This window comes from Scyliorhinus canicula, chromosome 21, assembly GCF_902713615.1.
Source record: "Scyliorhinus canicula chromosome 21, sScyCan1.1, whole genome shotgun sequence".
Lineage (NCBI taxonomy): Eukaryota > Metazoa > Chordata > Chondrichthyes > Carcharhiniformes > Scyliorhinidae > Scyliorhinus > Scyliorhinus canicula.
The window spans coordinates 65,367,641-65,389,153 of NC_052166.1; the positions used below are offsets into that span (position 1 = coordinate 65,367,641).

Consider the following 21,513-nt stretch of genomic DNA (forward strand, 5'->3'; position numbering starts at 1 on the left):
GATGCTTTTCAATAACTAACATGGATATTCCTTGAAAGTTCATTTTTATCAAGTTTCTGTTTCTCTAAAGGCAAGAACCAGGAATAAAAATAAATCCAACAAGTCTGTTTGATGCCTTTTGCAATAACATCACTGGTCTAATGAGAACACTCTCCAAGGTCCAGGTTTACGTATTTTATATCTAGTTCTTGTCCCATGGAACTCAAATTAATTTAAGAATCTTCCATTTGGCTCAAGTATAATTGAAAATTCTCCTTGCCCCTCAGGGGAGTTATGTTTGAATTGGCGAGACCATCCCATGTCTGTTAAACGGGGTTGCTATTGTACTCAGTTGCTCACTTCACTTTGGATGGGTGGTGTCAATTAGCCATTTCCCGGAGTCCCAGCAGCTAAATCAGAGATCCTGGGTCTTCCAGGTCGGATAAGGATTTAGCCGTGACACCTGAAGCCAGCTCAAAGATCCTGGTCTCCAGAACCTGACTCAAACCAACAGCAACTTGCATTTATATTGTGCCTGTAACATGGCGAAGTATCCCATGATGCTTCACTGAAATCTAACCAAACAAAATGGCGCAACCACGGTGGACCAAATGGCCTCCTTCTGCACTGCAGCAATTCTGTGAAAATCTGAGGAGATATTTGGACCGATGGCCAGACGCTTGGTCAATGAGGTAGGTTTTAAGGAGTGTCTTAAATGAGGAAAGGGAGGCGGAGAGGTTTAGGGAAGGAATTTCAGAGCTTAAGACCGAGGCAGCTGAAGACACACCCATGTGATGAAAATCCAGGATGTACAAGAGGCCAAAGGAGATTCTGTTGCACACCCTCTGGGCCACTCACACCCAGAACAGGAACAACACTGGGAGGACCAGGAAGGAAACATCCTCTCTTTAGGAATGGCAATTGAATGTGTCAGCCAAGGCTCAGTGAGTAGTCTGAATCAGAAGGTTGTGGGTTCAAGTCCCCCCCCCCCCCCCCCCCCCCCCCCACCACCACCATCAGAGGCTTGAGCCCATTCCAGTGCCAATAGCAAGCTAGTGCTGCAGAGTCAGCGGTGTCTCTTTTTGGATGAGTCATTGAACTAAGGTCCTGCCTTCTCCCTGGGGTGGGTTGTAAAGGATCCCAGGGCAGTACTTTGAAGAATAGCTGAGGAGCTATTCTCTGGGTCACTGTCCGTGTGGAGTTTGCCCATTCTCCCCGTGTCTGCGTTGGTTTCACCCCCACACCCCAAAGATGTGCAGGGGAGGTGAATTGGCCACGCTAAATTGCCCCTTAATTGGAAAAAATGAATTGGGTACTCTAAATTTATTTATTTTTTAAATTAACACCGATTATCGCCTCACTGATTGTGAGAGTTTGCTGTGCACAAATTGGCTGATGAATTTCCTACTTAACTACATTCCGCATGGTTGTAAAGCACTTTGAGATGTCCTGAGATCATTAAAGTTGCTGAATAAACGACATTGCTTTTGCTGGGGAATCTGTAGCGGAGCTAGGGTCTCACGCTACATTTTTATGAAATAGACATCGATCACCGTGGCTAATTTATAACATTTCAAAAACTGGACAAAGACTTTAAGATGAGTGAAGCCACGCCTGCCTGTGACATTCAAACAAAATAAATATTCTGGTAATATCAGGGAAGCTCACACCTCGTTACCCCCGAAGATATACTAATGACCCTATGAACTGCAGAAACCAAATTCAAAGAGAATTATACAAAGGCCATCTACATTCCCTAAGCCAGTCCTGGTCAATGGAGACTACTGGCCTGATAGGATTGAGGGTCCTGCAACCTCCTTTTGTCAGGAAAAGGAGCTACTTTTTACTGATCAATATTATTTTTTGCGGGTATTAGAAACCAGGTAGTGCTTTAAGTGAGTCTAAATCCATTTTTTGTGTAAGGGAGAGTTAAAACTTCAGTCAGCTTCATATTAAACTAAGGTGCCTGCATGTCTGTGAGGTTTGATTTCATTCAAAACTGTGGGTGCATTATAAAGGTATGACATGAAACAAACAGGGTTTAAAGAAAGATTAGGTTGTTGCTTGGTAACACTGAAACGCATAAGCACTTGTAGGTCACATGGAACCAGGCACCTGGGAAGATAGCAGCTCTCACAGAAACGGTCAGCAGAGGCAGGACAATGGAGTAAGGGGCAGACAAGTCCCAAAAGCTAAAGAACATATAGGTCTAGAAACCAGGGAATGAAAGAGAACTCCCAGGAAGACTGACATCAAAGGAACAAAGGACTGGAATCTGAACAGGGTCCGGTTCACTGAGGTTTAAGGTAGAGCTGTGATGTCCCGACGTGGTCAAGTGACTAGCAAGAAGTCAGACATCTGAAGCAACCCTAAGGTTTATAGAATAGAATCATAGAATCCCTACAGTGCAGAAGGAGGCCACTTGGCCCATCGAGTCCACATCGGCCCTCTGAAAGAGCATCCTATCTAGACACACAGCCCCCCCCAATCCCTTTTGGACACTAAGTGGCAATTTAGCATGGCCAATCCTCCTAACCTGCACATCTTTGGACTGCGGGAGGAAACCGGAGCACCCGGAGGAAACCCATGCAGACACTGGGAGAACGTGCAGACTCCGCACAGACAGTGACCCAAGGCTGGAATTGAGCCCGGGTCCCTGGCGCTGTGAGACAGCAGTGATAACCGCTCTGCCACTGTGCTGCCCTGTATTATGACACCACAATACAACCTGTGAAGCTGTAGTGTTCTATTGGTGCTGCTGGGTACCTGAAAGATTCTGTAGAAGTTTGCATGCACATGGTGATCCAGGACAGAGGAATACTGAAAGGAGACACTGAAATCCTGGAAGTGGATCTTTGATGAAGGTATTTAAGATGAAGCATTGTTTGGGAGAAGATTCTACGGTGTGTTTGTTTTGAGAGTGGAGTTTGGGAAAAGTCACTTGGCAGAGTTCTAGTGAGACCAGTGTGACAAACATCTGGGGTGATTTGATGAGAAATCCACAGAGAATAGTGGATGTCCACAGACAGGCTGGCATCTGTCACTTGGTTTCAATGTGTGGTGCATCTGACCACAGCTGGACTGTTGGTTTGCATGGACTATACTTACTGAGATCATTATAGTATAAGATTTTTTTTGTAACTTGTGTTATCCTTAAAAAAAAATGTGTACATCTGTGAAAATATAGCTGGGGTGAAGGAATATTGTATTATTTTCTATATAAATTTAGAGTACCCAATTCTTCTTTTTCCAATTAAGGGGCAATTTAGCGTGGCTAATTCACCTACCCTGCATATCTTTGGGTTGTGGGGGTGAGACCCACCCAGACATGGGGAGAATGTGCAAACTCTGCACGGACAGCGACCCGGGGCCGGGATTGAACCCAGGTCCTCGACGTCATGAAGCAGTAGTGCTAACCACCGGGCCACCATGCCACCACAAAGACTGAATATGTTCACATTTCCTGAGCTCTTCGGTGAGGAATATAATGGGTTGCTAAGGAGATTTGGGGCGTTTCTGGGGTACAAAGTGAATATTTTGTGGTGTTTTCGCCAGGCACAGGGGCGGGAGTGGGAGGGTTGTCATTCCGCATGGCCATGATGTGGAGATGCCGGCATTCCGCATGGCGACAACGCATTTTAGGGGTGCAGGTGGCACGGGATTGGGCATGGCTTCGTAAATTCAATTTGACACTCCCGAGTCGATATGTCTACAGTGGGTTTCTGGATGGAGCGTTGATATTTACAGGGGGGTCTCTGGGGGAGGTGTCGATATTTACAGGGGGGTCTCTGGGGGAGGTGATGATATTTACACAGGGGTCTCTGGGGGGTGTGGAGATATTTAATGGGTGTCGCTGAGGGAACAGGTGGTACCTGGGGGAAGTATCTATATGGTCCTGGGAGCGTGTCTCCATTTCCAAAGGATTTCTGGATTGAATCTTGATATTTACAGGGAGGGCACGGAGGGGGAGTGTCAATATTCACAGTGGGTACCCAGGAGGGGTGGGACTGTTGATATTCGCAGGAGATCATGGGATGGTATCGATATTTACAGGGGGTCTCTGAGAGGAGTGCCAATATTCACAGAGAAGGGGGTCCCTGGGGGGTGTCGATATTCACAGCGGGTTCCTGGGGGAGGATGTTGATATTTACAGGGGATCTCTGGGGGAGAGTTGATATTTACAGAGGGCTACTGGGGGAAATTTTATTTACAAGGAGTCTCGAGGGGAAGTAATGGTCCTTGGAGGAGTATAAATATTTACACGTGGTCCCTGGAGTGACAGTGTCGATATTTACAAAGGGGGGGAGGGCGAGTGCAGATATTTACGGAGCACCCCTGGGGGAGGGGAGTGTCGATATTTACATGGGGTCCCGGTAGGGGCAGGACTGTTGATATTAACAGATCCCTGGGGAGGTGTTGATATTTACAGGGGGCTTCTGGGGGCAATGTCAATATTGACAGAGGATCGCTGGGGTGGGGGGTCAGTCACTGGGGAGGGGGGGGGGGGTTTCTGGGGGAAGTGTCAATACTTCAGGGAGGTCCCCTGGGGGAGTGTCAGTATTTAAGGGGAGTCCCCTCACACACACACCCCCCCCCTCACACACACACCCCCTCACACACACACACCCCCACACTCTCCCCCCTCACACGCACCCCCCCCACACACACACACACACTCCCTCCCCTCACACACTCCCCCCCTCACACACACACTCCCCCCCTCACACACACACTCCCCCCTTCACACACACACTTCCCCCCTCCCACACACACACTTCCCCCCTCCCACACACACACACTCCCCCCTTCACACACACACTTCCCCCCTCCCACACACACACTTCCCCCCTCCCACACACACACACTCCCCCCTCACACGCACTCCCCCCTCACACGCACTCCCCCCTCACACGCACTCCCCCCCTCACACGCACTCCCCCCTCACACGCACTCCCCCCTCACACACACACTCCCCTCCCCCCACACACACGCCCCTCCCCCCCACGCACACTCCCCTCCCCTCACGCACACACTCTCCCCCTCACGCACACACTCCCCCCCCTCACACACACACACCCTCATAAACACACTCCCCCCTCTCACAAACACCCCCCCACACACACACACTCCCCCCCACACACACACACTCTCCCCCCACACACACACACACTCCCCCCCACACACACACCCCCCACACACCCCCCCCACACACACACTCCCCCCACACACACACCCCCCCCACACACACACCACCCCTCACACACACTCCCCCTCACAAACACACTCCACCCCCACACTCCCCCTCCGCACACACACACCTCTCCCCACACACACACCTCCCCCCACACACACACCTCCCCCCCACTCACACACACACCTCCCCCCCACACACACCTCCCCCCCACTCACACACACACACTCCCCCCCACTCACACACTCCCCCCCCCACTCACACACACACCCCCACTCACACACACTCCCCCCCCACTCACACACTCCCCCCACTCACACACACCCCACTCACACCCCCCCACTCACACACACACACCCTCCCACTCACACACACACAACCCCCCACTCACACCCCCCACTCACACACACACCCCCCCACTCACACACCCCCACTCACACACCCCCACTCACACCCCCACTCACACCCCCCCACTCACACCCCCACTCACACCCCCACTCACACCCCACTCACACACCCCACTCACACATACGCCCCCCCACTCATACACACACACCCACTCGCACACACACCCACTCACACCCCCCCCCACTCACACCCCCCCCACTCACACCCCCACTCACACACACACACACACTCACACACACACTCCCCCCACTCTCACACCCCCCCCTCACACACACACATACCCCCACTCACACACACACCCCCCACTCACACACCCTCCCACTCACACACACACACAGCCCCCCACTCACACACCCCCACTCACACGCCCCCACTCACACACACACACACCCCTACTCACACCCCCCCCCACTCACACCCCCCCCACTCACACCCCCCCACTCACACCCCCCCACTCACACCCCCCACTCACACCCCCCCACTCACACACACACCCCCACTCACACACACCCCCACTCACACACACCCCCACTCACACACATATCCCCCCCACTCTCACACATACACCCCCCACTCACACATACACCCCCCCACTCACACACACATACACCCACTCACACACACCCCACTCACACCCCCCCACACACACTCCCCCCCACTCACACACACCCCCCTCCACTCACACCCCCCTCCCCCACTCACCCCCCCCCACTCACCCCCCCCATTCACACCCCCCCCACTCACACACCCCCACTCACACCCCCCCACTCACACCCCCCTCCCCCACTCACACCCCCCTCCCCCACTCACACCCCCCCTCCCCCACTCACACCCCCCCTCCCCCACTCACCCCCCCCCTCCCCCACTCACACCCCCCCCTCACCCACTCACACCCCCCCCTCCCCCACTCACACCCCCCCTCACCCGCTCACACCCCCCCTTCCCCCACTCACACCCCCCCTTCCCCCACTCACACCCCCCCTTCCCCCACTCACACCCCCCCTTCCCCCACTCACACCCCCCCTTCCCCCACTCACACCCCCCCTTCCCCCACTCACACCCCCCCCCCCCCACTCACACACCCCCCCCCCCTCCCCCACTCACATACACTCCCCTCCCCCCCTCCCCGCTCTGTTGCTGCGGGGATGATGTGAAGTATTGTGAGCGGCAGCGAAGGATAGACATGGCCCTGCACTGCTGTCAGAGAGACAGAGAGGGGGTGGGAGCAGAGAGCCAGAGAGGGGGTGGGAGCAGAGAGCCAGAGAGGGGGTGGGAGCAGAGAGCCAGAGAGGGGGTGGGAGCAGAGAGCCAGACACACAGACCGCAATGTACTCTAGGCTGTAACTGAGCCCCCGAGACTCAGGGAGACACAGAGAGGGCGAGACAGGGTGAGTGATAGACAGAGTGAGTGATAGACAGACAGAGAGGGAGAGAGAGAGAGACAGCGACAGAAAGACAGAGACAGATAGACAGAGCGAGAGGGAGACAGAGAGAGACACACACACACAGACGGATAGACAGACAGAAATAGAGAGACAGTGACAGATAGACATACAGGAAGTGACAGGGACTCCCAGCACGACCTAATGGCCATCCCTGAGCTGGAAGGAGGAGAGAAAGTTGAGTCAGTGTGAAAGGTCAGGCAGAATGTGTGTGTGGGACAGGACAGGCAGGGGACAGGCTACAGGGCAGGCAGTCAGCATTGGGAGGCAGAGCACTGGGACCAGGAGCTGGGAGCCCCGGCACCTGCACAAGGAATAATTTGCCGCTGGCTGTTGGATTTTACAGGAGAGGGACGGCCTGTCCCTGCCGGGGGAGAGAGGTGAAGATTTGCCCTTTGACTGTGTGTGTGGGTGTGAGTGTGTGTCTGTCTGAGTGTGTGTGTCTGAGAGTGGGTGGGTCTTGTGAGTGTGACCGAGTGTGTGTGTGTCTGTGAGTGTGACTGAGTGTGTGTGTGTCTGTGAGTGTGACCGAGTGTGTGTGTGTCTGAGTGTGACTGAGTGTGTGTGTGTCTGTGAGTGTGACCGAGTGTGTGTGTGTGCTTGTGTGACTGAGTTTGTGTGTCTGTAAGTGTGACTTTATGTGTGTGTGAGTGTGTCTGTGTGACTCTTGAGTGTGTGTGTCTGTGAGTGTGACTCTGTGTGTGTGTGTGTGACTATGAGTGTGTGTGTGTGTCTGTGACTATGAGTGTGTGTCTGTGAGTGTGACTGAGTGTGTGTCTGTGAGAGTGAGTGTGTGAGTGTGACTATGTGAATGTGTGTGTGAGTGTGACTCTATGTGAGTGTGTGTGTGAGTGAGTGTGGGGGGTGGGCGGTTTTAGGCTCAGGCACTGAGCTCAATGTTTGGCTTTGTGACCTGGGGTCTGCTGTGTGGGCTGCCTGCTCGCCCTCCTGCCCGGAGATATGGGTTGTATTAACAGCCTGGTCTGCAAACCCCGGCTCTGCCGCGACTCCATCTGCATCAAGGATATCTCAGCCACCATCGACAGCAGCCCCACGGTGATTGATGAGAGCTCAGACATCGTGCTGCGCTACCGGACCCCCCACTTCCGAGCCATGGCCCGAGTCTGTGTCCCCCCCATCCTCAGGGCGGAAACCTGGGTGATCGGCTGGATTCAAGCCTGCAACTACATGGAGTTTCACAACGTGTACGGGGACCTGGGCAGGTATGTGGCTGTGAGGGGGACATGTCTGTGTGTGTGTGTGTGGGGGGGGGGGGGGGGGGGGATGTCTGTGTGTGTGGGGGCATTTCTGTGTGTGTGTGTGTGTGGGGGGGGAGACATGTCTGTGTATGGGGGCGGACATGTCTGTGTGTGTGTGGGGGGGGGGACATGTCTGTGTGGGGGGGGGCATGTCTGTGTGTGTGGGAGGGGGGCATGCCTGTGGGGGGGGGGGGGGATAAGGGGAGGGGGGATTGGCAGGGACATCAGCCTCTACCGGAGACTCACTGGTACAGGATCAGTGTGTATGTGTTTGTTAATACGTTTGTCAGTGTTCGAGTATGTGTCAGTGTGCGAATGTGTATATGTGTGTGTCAGTGAGTGGGTGTCAGTAAGTGTGTGTGTCAGTAATTATGTTAGTGAATGTGACTGTCAGTGAGTGTGTGTGTCAGTAATTGTGTGTGTCAGTAATTGTGACTGTCAGTGAGTGTGACTGTCAGTGAGTGTGACTGTCAGTGTGACTGTCAGTGAGTGTGGGTTTCAGTAAGTGTGTGTCAGTAATTGTGTCAGTGAGTGTGACTGTCAGTGAGTGTGGTGTTAGTGAGCGTGACTGTCAGTGAGTATGGTGTTAGTGATCGTGACTGTCAGTGAGTGTGTGTGTCAGTGATTGTGTGTGTCAGTGAGTGTGTGTCAGTGAGTGTGTGTGTCAGTGAGTGTGTGTGTCAGTGAGTGTGTGTGTCAGTGAGTGTGACTGTCAGTGAGTGTGGTGTTAGTGATTATGACTGTCAGTGAGTGTCAGTAATTGTGTGTGTCAGTGAGTGTGATTGTCAGTGAGTATGGTGTTAGTGAGCGTGACTGTCAGTGTGTGTGTCAGTAATTGTGTGTGTGTGTCAGTGAGTGTGGTGTTAGTGATCGTGACTGTCAGTGAGTGTCAGTGAGTGTGAGTGTCAGTGAGTGTGAGTGTCAGTGAGTGTGAGTGTCAGTGAGTGTGAGTGTCAGTGAGTGTGAGTGTCAGTGAGTGTGAGTGTCAGTGAGTGTGAGTGTCAGTGAGTGTGAGTGTCAGTGAGTGTGAGTGTCAGTGAGTGTGAGTGTCAGTGAGTGTGAGTGTCAGTGAGTGTGAGTGTCAGTGAGTGTGAGTGTCAGTGAGTGTCAGTGAGTGTGAGTGTCAGTGAGTGTCAGTGAGTGTGAGTGTCAGTGAGTGTGAGTGTCAGTGAGTGTGAGTGTCAGTGAGTGTGAGTGTCAGTGAGTGTGAGTGTCAGTGAGTGTGAGTGTCTGTGAGTGTGTGTCAGTGAGTGTGAGTGTGAGTGTGTGTGAGTGTGTGTGAGTGTGTGTGAGTGTGTGTGAGTGTGTGTGAGTGTGTGTGAGTGTGAGTGAGTGTGAGTGTCAGTGAGTGTGTCTGTCAGTGAGTGTGTCTGTCAGTGAGTGTGTCTGTCAGTGAGTGTGTCTGTCAGTGAGTGTGACTGTCAGTGAGTGTGACTGTCAGTGAGTGTGGTGTTAGTGATCGTGACTGTCAGTGAGTGTGGTGTTAGTGATCGTGACTGTCAGTGAGTGGGTGTGTCAGTGAGTGGGTGTGTCAGTGAGTGGGTGTGTCAGTGAGTGGGCGTGTCAGTGAGTGGGCGTGTCAGTGAGTGGGCGTGTCAGTGAGTGGGGCGTGTCAGTGAGTGGGCGTGTCAGTGAGTGGGTGTGTGTGTTAGGGTGTGTGTCAGTGAGTGTGTGTTAGTGAGTGTGTGTGTATGATTGTATCAGTGTATGTGAACATGCATCAGTGTGAATGTGTGTCAGGGTATGTGTTTGAGTGTGTGCCAGGTTGTGACTGCAAGTGTGTCAGTGAGTGTCCATGTCAGTGATTGTGCCAGGGTGTGTGTGTGTGGGGGGGGGGGGGGGGGCGGGGCGGGCGGTGATGTGAGCCTGTGTGCTTCATAGAATCCCTACAGTGCAGAAGGATGCCATTCGGCCATCGAGTCTGCAGTGACCCACTGAAGGACGGAGCACCCCACCCAGGCTGGCAATACCCCCTTAAACCCACCTAACCTTTCTTTGCAATTTTTCATGGCCAATCCACCTCACCTGGGCATCTTTGGACTGTGGGAGGAAACAGGAGCACCCGGAGGAAACCCACGCAGATACTGAGAGAACGTGCAAACTCCACACTGAGTTTGAGTGAATGAGTGTGTGTGTGTGTGTGTAGGTCAGGATTTGTGTGTGTCAGTGTTTGGGTCAGGGTGTATGGGAGTCTGTCAGTATGTGTGTCTCAATATGCATGTATCAGCGTGTGTGCGTGTGTGCATGTATGTGTATATGTATGTCAGGATGTTTGTGTCTTTTTGTGTGAGTACTTGTGTGTGTAAGTGCCAGTCCATGTGTGTGTGTCAGTGTAATAGATTGTGTGTCAGTGAGTGTATATGTCTGTGTATGTGTGAGTGTCTGTGTGTCAGTGAGTGTATTTGTTTCTGTTTTTGTGTGTGTGTTTGTGGAATGGAGGGGGGCAATTGGGAGAAAGTTCAGCCGATGTCAGGACGAGCACGGAAGAGCAGGTTGTGTTTTGATCTCCCTCCACTGTTAACTGTGGATCATAGGGTAGAACTTAAATGAAATGCACCTTGATCTCCAGATATGGAACCAGAGCCCCTGGCAGGAGCTGTGTAGGACTGGCCTGGGCTGTTTAATACACTCTGGAGCAGGATAGTGTTGCTGAATTTGCAGATATAGCCCTGCTCCCATGTTACACGATCACTCCAGCGGGACGGCACAGTGGCTGGCACTACTGCCTCGCAGCTCCAGGGTCCCGGGTTCAATTCCGGCCACGGATGGCTGTCTGTGTGGAGTTTGCACTTTCTCCTCGTGTCTTGTGGGTTTTCTCCGGATGCTCTAGTTTCCTCCCACAGTCCAAAGATGTGCAGGTTAGGTGGATTGGTCATGCTAAAATTGCCCATTAGTGTCCAGGTTAGGTGGGGTTACTGGTGCAGACTCGATGGGCTGAATGGCCTCCTTCTGCACTATAAATTCTATGAATCTATGAGGGTATAAAGGATAGATGGTTGGAATGTGTCTAATTTCATTGCCATTCTCAAACTTACAGCAACTCGGCCTCCCATAAATTTATTTGTGTTCTTGTTACTCAAAATGATTTATAAATATATCAAGGTATAATACCAGCAAATAGTGACTCTCAAAGTCTATTCGTGCTTACTGATCATGTAGAGTGATTACTTGATAGATGTAGAGTGATAGACTTGATTAGATTACCGCCAGCTCTTGGAGTAGGTACTAAAGTAGATTTATTCTGCATTATGTATGTAGCCGTTTGTAACATAAACAATCAGTGTGATATACAGAGACACAAACCTATCAGAATTTGTCACAGCCCATTCCATGAATTAACCACGTGTTACGTACAGTCACAATACAATCCCAGGGTAGACAGTGTGATAAATACAGTCACAATTCAATCCCAGGCTAGACAGTTTGATAGATACAGTCACAATACAATCCCGGGGTAGACAGTTTGATAGATACACTCACAATACAATCCCGGGGTAGACAGTTTGATAGATACACTCACAATACAATCCCGGGGTAGACAGTTTGATAGATACAGTCACAATACAATCCCGGGGTAGACAGTTTGATAGATACAGTCACAATACAATCCCAGGGTAGACAGTGTGATAGATACAGTCGCAATACAATCCCAGGGTAGACAGTGTGATAGATACAGTCACAATACAATCCCAGGGTAGACAGTGTGATAGATACAGTCACAATACAATCCCGGGGTAGACAGTTTGATAGATACAGTCCCAATACAATCCCAGGGTAGACAGTGTGATAGATACAGTCGCAATACAATCCCAGGGTAGACAGTGTGATAGATACACTCACAATACAATCCCGGGGTAGACAGTGTGATAGATACAGTCACAATACAATCCCAGGGTAGACAGTTTGATAGATACAGTCACAATACAATCCCAGGGTAGACAGTTTGATAGATACAGTCACAATACAATCCCAGTATAGACACTGTGATAGATACTGTCACAGTCAAATCTCAGTATGGACACTGATAGATAGTCACAGTCCAATCTCAGTATAGACACTGATAGATACAGTCACAATACAATCCCAGTATAGACACTGTGATAGATACTGTCACAGTCCAATCTCAGTATGGACACTGATATATACAGTCAAAATACAATCTCAGTATAGACAGTGTGATAGATACAGTCACAATGCAATCTCAGTATAGACAGTGTGATAGATACTGTCACAGTCCAATCCCAGTATAGACAGTGTGATAGATACAGTCACAATGCAATCTCAGTATAGACAGTGTGATAGATACTGTCACAGTCCAATCCCAGTATAGACAGTGTGATATATACAGTCACAATGCAATCTCAGTATAGACAGTGTGATAGATACTGTCACAGTCCAATCTCAGTATAGACAGTGTGATATATACAGTCACAATGCAATCTCAGTATAGACAGTGTGATAGATACTGTCACAGTCCAATCCCAGTATAGACACTGATGTATACAGTCACAATACAATACCAGTATAGACAGTGTGATAGATACTGTCACAGTCCAATCTCAGTATAGACACTGATGTATACAGTCACAATACAATACCAGTATAGACAGTGTGATAGATAGTCTAAATACAATCTCAGTATAGACACTGATATATACAGTCACAATGCAATCTCAGTATAGACAGTGTGATAGATACAATCACAGCCCTCATGGAACTACATAGTCCTACATCGGATTTAAAGGACTCAAACAGACCATTCTGGCCATCTGGTCTGTGCTAGTGTTCATGTACCGCAGAAACAACCTCCCCTTCTACTTTATCTGACATCAGCATTTCCGACTTCCTTTCACCCTCATCTGTTTACCTAGTTTCTGTTCAATACATCTGTAATATTCATCTCAAACACTCGCCGTGCGATAGAGCTCCGCGTTCTCATCACTCACTGGGTAAAGAAGTTTCTCCTGGATACCTGATTGGAATTATTAGTGACCACAGTGAGTGGTTAGGGTCTGGAATGCTCAGATTCTAAAGGGGAATTGGATTGTATCTGAAAAGGAAGTATGTGAAGAGTTATGGGGAGAGTGAGAAGGAATTGTTCATTTGGAGAGCCAGTGCAGCCACGATTGGTCGAACAGCCTTCTCCTGCAGGGTAGCAATTCTGTGATTAGCTGCCTCTCGCTCTGGTTTCCCCCTCAAGCGACTCTGTGACACATCCCCTGGTTAGTGGTCATGTTCTGACCTTGGTCGCGAGTCCATTATGTGGTATCTTATCAAAGGACTTAGCGACATCTATTGCATCTACTGAATTTCCCTTATGGAATTATAGAATCCCTACAGTGCAGAAGGAGGCCATTCAGCCCATCAAGTCTGCACGGACCCTCTGAAAGAACACCCAACCTAGGCCCAATCCCCCATCCTATCCCCGTAACCCCAGTAACCTTTGGACACTAAGGGCAATTTAACATGGCCAATCCGAGGGCAGCACAGTGGCGCAGTGGTTAGCACTGGGACTATGGCGCTGAGGGCCCGGGTTCACTCCTGGCCCTGGGTCACTGTCCGTGTGGAGTTTGCACATTTTCCCCGTGTCTGCGTGGGTTTCACCCCCACAACCCAAAGATGTGCAGGATAGGTGGATTGGCCATGCTAAATTGCCCCTTAATTGGAAAAAAAATAATTGGGTGCTCTAAATTTATTTATTTTTTAAAGAAAAAAAACATGGCCAATCCAGCCAACCTGCACATCTTTGGACTGTGCTTTCTGTTACTTAACAAAATCATCGATAAAATTATGATACATACAGTAATAACAGTTCCCTGAGTATCTAGTGGATATACACAATCACTTAGTTCCTTTTTAAGTAGTGCAACTTAATTTAGATCATTAATGCTCAGTTCCACTCCCCATGTACATCCTTTCCCCACATTGTTCATTGGCTGTTACCGCTGTTACACCCTCATCGTACCCTCGGTAAACAAGGCCATCAAAAAGCAAACAAAGTACTGGGTTTCATTTGGAGAGAGCTAGAATTGAAAAGCAGAGAAGTTATTTTAATCCTGTGTCCAGCCTTTGTGAGACCGCACTTGGAATGACTGTGAACAGTTCTGGTCTTCATATTACAAGGAAAGGTTACAGAGGCACTGGAGGCTGACTGTGCAAAATGCAACGTTATATCTCCACTGGGTTAGAAACCTGACTCAGTAGCAGAGGCGTTACCTACAGCCACATCAACGTAGGATCTGATCAGATAGCAATTTCCTGACACAGCGCTTCCTCACTTGTTGAAGCAGAGAGAGGCAGAGGGCACTGTGTGAAGCAACCAGTTCCATCCGAATCTGCTCGGAAGCCTGGCAGTAACACAAGCTCCACGTGGGCAGCACGGTAGCACAGTGATTAGCACTGATGCTTCACAGCGCCAGGGACCCGGGTTCGATTCCAGCCTCGGGTGACTGTCTGTGTGGAGTCTTCATTTTCTCCCCGTGTCCGCGTGGATTTCCTCCGGGTGCTCCGGTTTCCTCCCACAGTCCAATGGATGTGCAGGTTAGGTGGATTGGCCGTACTAAATTGCCCCTTAGTGTCCAAAGGTTAGGTGGGGTTACAGGGATGGTGCAGGGGAGTGGAACTGGGTAAGGTGCTATTTTGGAGGGTCAGTGCAGACTCAAGGGGCCGATTGGCCTCCTTCGGGACTGGAGGGATTCTATAACCAGATGATCAGATGTGTAGGCTCAGTTAATTGGACAGGCTAAGTTATCCCTTAGTGTCCACAAGGTTAGGTGGGGTTATAGGGTTAAGGTGAGGGTAGGGGAGTGGTCCCTCTTTCGGAGGGTCAGTGCAGACTCAGTGCCAAATGGCCTCCTCCTGCACGGTAGGGATTCCATGCTCGCTAGGAACGCTACTCAGCGTGGAGAATGAGTCCAAATCCAGGATTGTGATTTCCTGACTCCTAAATTCCCAAGATCCTAGATAATCCAAGTTTTATTTCTCCAGCACCCTTCATGCCCACAGGCCGTCTCAAAGTGCTTCACAGATGATGCAGTACTTTGGTAGTGGAGTTGTGGAGGGAAACAGGCCAGTTTATTTCCACAACCAATTAATCAGCGTTGGAGGTGTGTGAGAATACATTTTAACCAGGATTCTTGGGGAGATGGTGCATAATACGAATGCCATTGGACTAGCCAAAAATCCAGGCTAACGTTTTTGAGATTTGGGTTCAAGTCCCATCATGGCAGCTGGTTGAATTTCTTTTTTTAAAAAAATAATAAATTTAGAGTACTAAGTTCCTTTTTTCTTCCAATTAAGGGGAAATTTAGTGTGTCCAATTTTTTTTTTTTCATAGAATTTACAGTGCAGAAGGAGGCCATTCGGCCCATCGAGTCTGCACTGGCTCTTGGAAAGAGCAGTCTACCCAAGGTCAACACCTTCACCCCATCCCCATAACCCAGCAACCCCACCCAACACTAAGGGCAATTTTGAACACTAAGGGCAATTTATCATGGCCAATCCACCTAACCTGCACATCTTTGGACTGTGGGAGGAAACCGGAGCACCCGGAGGAAACCCACACACACACGGGGAGGATGTGCACAGACAGTGACCCAAGCCGGAATCAAACCTGGGACCCTGGAGCTGTGAAGCGATTGTGCTATACACAATGCTACCGTGCTACTTACCCTGCACATCTTTGGGTTGTGTGGGTGAGACCCACGCAGACACGGGGAGAATGTGCAAACTCCACACGGACAGTGACCCGGGGCCGTGATCGAACGCGGGTCCTCAGCGCTGTGAGGCAACAGTGCTAACCACTGCACCAGCCGGCTGAATTTCAATTCAGTTAATAAATCTGGAATCTAAAACTGGTCTCAGTAACAGAGACGGTGAAATTACCATCGATGGTCATAAAAACCCATCTGTTCTCCCGTGTCTGTGTGGGTTTCGCCCCCACAACCCAAAAATGTGCAGAGTAGGTGGATTGGCCACGCTAAATTGACCCTTAATTGGGAAAAATAATTGGGTAATCTAAATTTAAAAAAAAACCCATCTGAGCACGGTGGGGCAGTGGGTTAGCCCTGCTGCCTCATGGCGCCGACGTCCCAGGTTCGTTCCCGGTTCTGGGAACTGTCCGTGTGGAGTTTGCACATGCTAAATTGCCCCTTAATTGGAAAAAATGAATTGGGCACTCTAAAAAGAAATTTAAAAAAAAGAACAAATAAATAAATAAATAAAATTAAAACCCATCTGGTTCACTGAAGTCCTTTAGCAAACAAAATCTGCCGTTCTTACGTAGTCTGGCCTACTTCTGAGCCACAGCCATGTGAGTTGAATCTGAAATGGCTGAGCAAGCCACTCAATTTGAGGACAGTTAGGGATGGGCAACGAATGTTGGCCTTGGTAGCGACTCATCGTTTCCAAATAGTGCCGTGACCATCTCCATCATTGAGATCAGGTTTGTATCTCCGGTTAGTGTATCATTAGAAAGACAGGGCAGCGCTACCCCAGGACTGTAAAGAAAGAACTTGCATTTATCTACCTTCCTCAGGACATCCCAAAGTGATTTATGGCCAATGAAGTATTTTTGAAGTGTAGTCGCTGTGGAGATGTAGGAAGTGCTGCAGCCAATTGATGCACAGTAAGCTCCCACAAACTGGTAATCTGTTTTTTTTAGTGATGCTGCTTTCAAGGAGAAATGTTGATCAGGACACTGGGGAAAACTCACCTGCTCTTCAAATTGTACCTCACGGGATTTTCTAAGTCCACTTGAAAGTAAGCAGAGGGGCCATTTGGCTTGTTGCTCATCCAAAAGTGCGGCACTCCCTCAGTACTGATCCTCCCACAGTGCAGCACTCTCTCAGTACTGACCCTCTGACAGTGCGGCACTCCCTCATTACTGACCCTCTGACAGTGCAGCACTCCCTCAGTACTGACCCTCTGACAGTGCGGCACTCTCTCAGTACTGACCCTCTGACAGTGCAGCACTCCCTCAGTACTGACCCTCTGACAGTGCGGCACTCCCTCAGTACTGACCCTCTGACAGTGCAGCACTCCCTCAGTACTGACCCTCTGACAGTGCGGCACTCCCTCAGTACTGACCCTCTGACAGTGCGGCACTCCCTCAGTACTGACCCTCTGACAGTGCAGCACTCCCTCAGTACTGACCCTCTGACAGTGCGGCACTCCCTCAGTACTGACCCTCTGAGAGTGCGGCACTCCCTCAGTACTGACCCTCTGACAGTGCGGCACTCCCTCAGTACTGACCCACTGACAGTGCGGCGCTCCCTCAGTACTGACCCTCTGACAGTGCAGCGCTCCCTCAGTACTGACCCTCTGACAGTGCGGCGCTCCCTCAGTACTGACCCTCTGACAGTGCAGCACTCCCTCAGTACTGACCCTCTGACAGTGCAGCACTCCCTCAGTACTGACCCTCTGACAGTGCAGCACTCCCTCAGTACTGACCCTCTGACAGTGCGGCTCCCTCAGTTCTGACCCTCTGGCATTGCAGCACTCCCTCAGTACTGACCCTCTGGCAGTATGGTGCCACAGTGGGTTAGCCCTGCTGCCTCATGGTCCCGGGTTCGATCCTGGTTCTGGGTCACTGTCCGTGTGGAGTTTGCACACTCTCTGTTTGCGTGGGTTTCGTCCCCACAACCCGAAGATGTGTGGGGGGGGATCCGTCACCAGGGGTGTCCTCCAGGACGGCCAGGGTTCCAATCGGGGGCCGCCAATCAACGAGCGCGATATGAGGGGGGGGGATATTTTGTGGGGGCCGGCTTGCTGTGTGGGTCCGCCATGTTGCTCAGGGCCGCCGCCGCCGCAGGTGGCCGCTGGGCGCATATCCGGTTCCGCGGCCGGATGTGCAGGGCCCCGTATTGGCTGCCGGAGCTGCGCGGAGCACTCCGCCGCTCTGCTGGCCCCCTTCAGGTAAGTGAATCACTGGGCCACGTTGGCGTGAAACGCTCCGGTGTTTAGGCCGGCGGCAATACTTAGCCCCCGTTTCATAGAATCCCAGTCATGATCTTCTGACTCAAAAGTTTAAATCAACCCTGAGTGTCAGCACTGGCAGTCGGGTGTGTCCGAAAGTCTCAGGGAAGCGTGGGCCGTCCCATGGCTGTTGGACAGATGAACTTTAATTCACGGAAAGAGAGGTGGAAGGAAATGGGAAAGTGGGTGAAGAGGAAGATGACCATTAAAGCCAAAGCTGTCGGTGCCCCCGACACCCCACATGGTTACTGCAAAGTATTGACATTCTGCAGCATGGGATGAGTGCAAAGAATCACATTTGTGAACGCAAGCATTTCACCAGGAGATTAAATGTCATTCCCACAAATCCTAACCCCACAGTTATCAAATCAAATAAATGGAACGATACGAATAATGAGAAATATCAAAATTACAAGATTATAACTCACTTTGTGGAAAGATTTAATCCTCAATGTATTAATGTGTCAATTTAAAAATAAACATTCCTGCTGATAGGGTCAGTAACCACAGGTTATGGATCGAAAATAATTGGCAAAACAATCAGAGGGCACATGAGGAGAACATTTTTACAGAGCGAGTTGTTATGATCTGGAACACACTTCCTAAGAGGGTGAGGGATACAGATTCCAAACTCGGGGCCATGAACCAGTTCAATCGGGAATCCGGAAGAAACCTCTTTACCCAGAGAGTGGGGACAATGTGGAACTCACTCCCACAGGGAGCGGTTGAGGTGAATAGTTTCGATACGTTCAAAAGGAAGCTGGAAAAATACATGAGAGAGGGAGGAATAGAGGGATAGATCATAGAATTAGAATTTACAGTGCAGAAGGAGGCCATTCGGCCCATCGAGTCTGCATCGGCTCTTGGAAAGAGCACCTTACCCAAGCCCACACCCTATCCCCATAACCCAGTAACCCCACCTAACACAAAGGGCAATTTTGGACACTAAGGGCAATTTATCATGGCCAATCCACCTAACCTGCACATCTTTGGACTGTGGGAGGAAACCGGAGGAAACCCACGCACACACGGGGAGGATGTGCAGACTCCCCACAGACAGTGACCCAAGCCGGAATCGAACCTGGGACCCTGGAGCTGTGAAGCAATTGTGCTATCCACAATGCTACCGTGCTGCCCATAGGGTGATGGGGTGAGATGAAAAAGGGTGGGAAATGCCTCGTGTGGAGCATAAATAGCAAGGAGCAGATGGGCCAAATGGCCTGTTTTTTGCTGTACATTCAATGGCATAGTAACTTTCAATGGGGGGGGGGGGGGTTGGATAAGAACTTAAAAAGGGAACATCTTTGGGCTCTGGGGTACAGAGAATGGGGATTCGATAGATTGGATAGAGTCACCAAAGTCTCAATGGTGTGAATGGCCTCCTTTTGCACTGATAAATTCATGATGTGAATAGAGGAGAATGATATAAATGGAGGGGTGGTGAAGGGGTCATCTGTGTGTGTGTGTGTGTGTGATGCTATAAGCAGGCAACTCTTCCATCATGGTCTGGTATTGCCTGGATTTCTCTCTTCGATGTTTCTGGGGAACATACCATATTCTCCCCAAGGATTCTCCAAACCAAATGTTTTAACCACGGGCGTGTCAGACTAACAGTGATGATTATGTAGTGAGTAAGGTACGGAATGATCGGCCCAAATAAGCCCTTTTCCTAAAACTGACCTCGGGATGTGGGTGTGCCGCAGGATCGGCTGGAACAGGAGGCAGTGGATGATGGGACTGTCCCTAATGGTTAAATTCCATGTGGTGTAGTTTATTTGGACAAGATACCAAATGAAAAACAGACCAAATTAAATAGCCTGCCATCAGCTGGAAGGAAGTGGTTTGTAGAAGAGGCTGGTGTATTGTCGAGCTCATTGTTTGGACCTCTGTTAGAATCCTAGAATTTCTACAGTGCAGGAGGAGGGCATTCGGCCATTGAGTTTGTACTGGCCCCCTGAAAGAGCACCCTACCAGGCTCACTCCCCTGCTCTATCCTTGTAACCCCATAACCTGCACATCTTTTTGGACACTAAGGGCAATTTAGCATGGCCAGTCCACCTAACCTGCACATCTTTGGACTGTGGGAAGAAACCAGAGCACCCGGAGGAAACCCACGCAGACAGGGGGAGAAAGTGCAGACTGTACACAGTCACCCAAGGTAGGAATTGAACCTGGGTCCCTGGCGCTGTGAGGTAGCAGTGCTAACCACTGTGCCACTCCTCTTATTACTGAAATGATTTGGATTCAGAAACCAATAAGATCATAGCAGGAGTAGACCATTTAGTCCCCTCCAGCTTGCTCTGCCGTTCAATTAGATCATAGCTGACTTGTACCGTTCTCCATCTTTGTTCCATATCTTTCGAGAGTCTTCTCCCAACAACCTGAGTGTTTGAAAACATGTACAGCCTCCTCTGGGAGGGGGGTTCGGCATCCCTTTCTATAGAGAATGTGTTTCCTGACCTTACTCTTAAAACATGTTGAGCTCAAATTTTAATTTTTTACCTGACTTTCCCACATCAATGCTGTCCAATAATTTTTTTAAAATAAATTTAGAGGACCCAATTCATTTTTTCCAATTAAGGGGAAATTTAGCATGGCCAATCGACCTAACCAGCACATCTTTGGGTTGTGGGGGTGAAACCCACGCAGACATGGGGAGAATGTGCAAACTCCACACGGACAGTGACCTAGGGCCAGGATTCGAACCTGGGTCCTCAGCGCTGTGAGGCAGCAATGCTAACCATTGTGCTATGTGCTGCCCCCCCCACCCCCCCCGTCCAATCGTTCTAACGTTTTACCAACCTCGATCAGACCACCCCATAATCTTCGATAGGATATGTAACAGGATTAATTATGGACCATGAGACAAAGGAGCAGAATTAGGCCACTCGGCCCATCGAGTCTGCTCCGCCATTCAATCATGGCTGATATTTTTCTCATCCCCATTCTCCTGCCTTCTCCCCATAAACCCCTGATCATTGAGTATGATACTGCCAAATCCACAGCAACGCAGACAGGAGAAAATCGAAAAGGGACGGGGATTTTGTAGAGATATTAAACCCTTTCTGGAAGAATCCACCGATTGATCATTGAGATATTGTGCCGTCCCAGTCGAGGATCTTGACAGCACACTTGGATTTGTCTTCACAATTGTGCCCACCAGATCAAAAAGATACATAAAAGTATACATGCTTAGCTAGCACGCCATCAGGATGCCCTACGTGCTTTAGAGCCACTTAAATGTTTCTTGAATTGTTAT

General features: G+C 50.1%; 1 protein-coding gene across 1 annotated transcript in view; it reads left to right on the forward strand.

The window, feature by feature from the left end:
* The first annotated feature begins 7,782 nt into the window (after nt 1–7,782).
* fam78ab (family with sequence similarity 78 member Ab) overlaps nt 7,783–21,513 on the forward strand; it is a 28,963-nt gene continuing 15,232 nt past the window's right edge. The window contains exon 1 of the mRNA XM_038781708.1: nt 7,783–8,243. Coding sequence (XP_038637636.1) covers nt 7,981–8,243 — 263 coding nt within the window. The 5' untranslated portion in view covers nt 7,783–7,980. The remainder of the gene's footprint in view (nt 8,244–21,513) is intronic.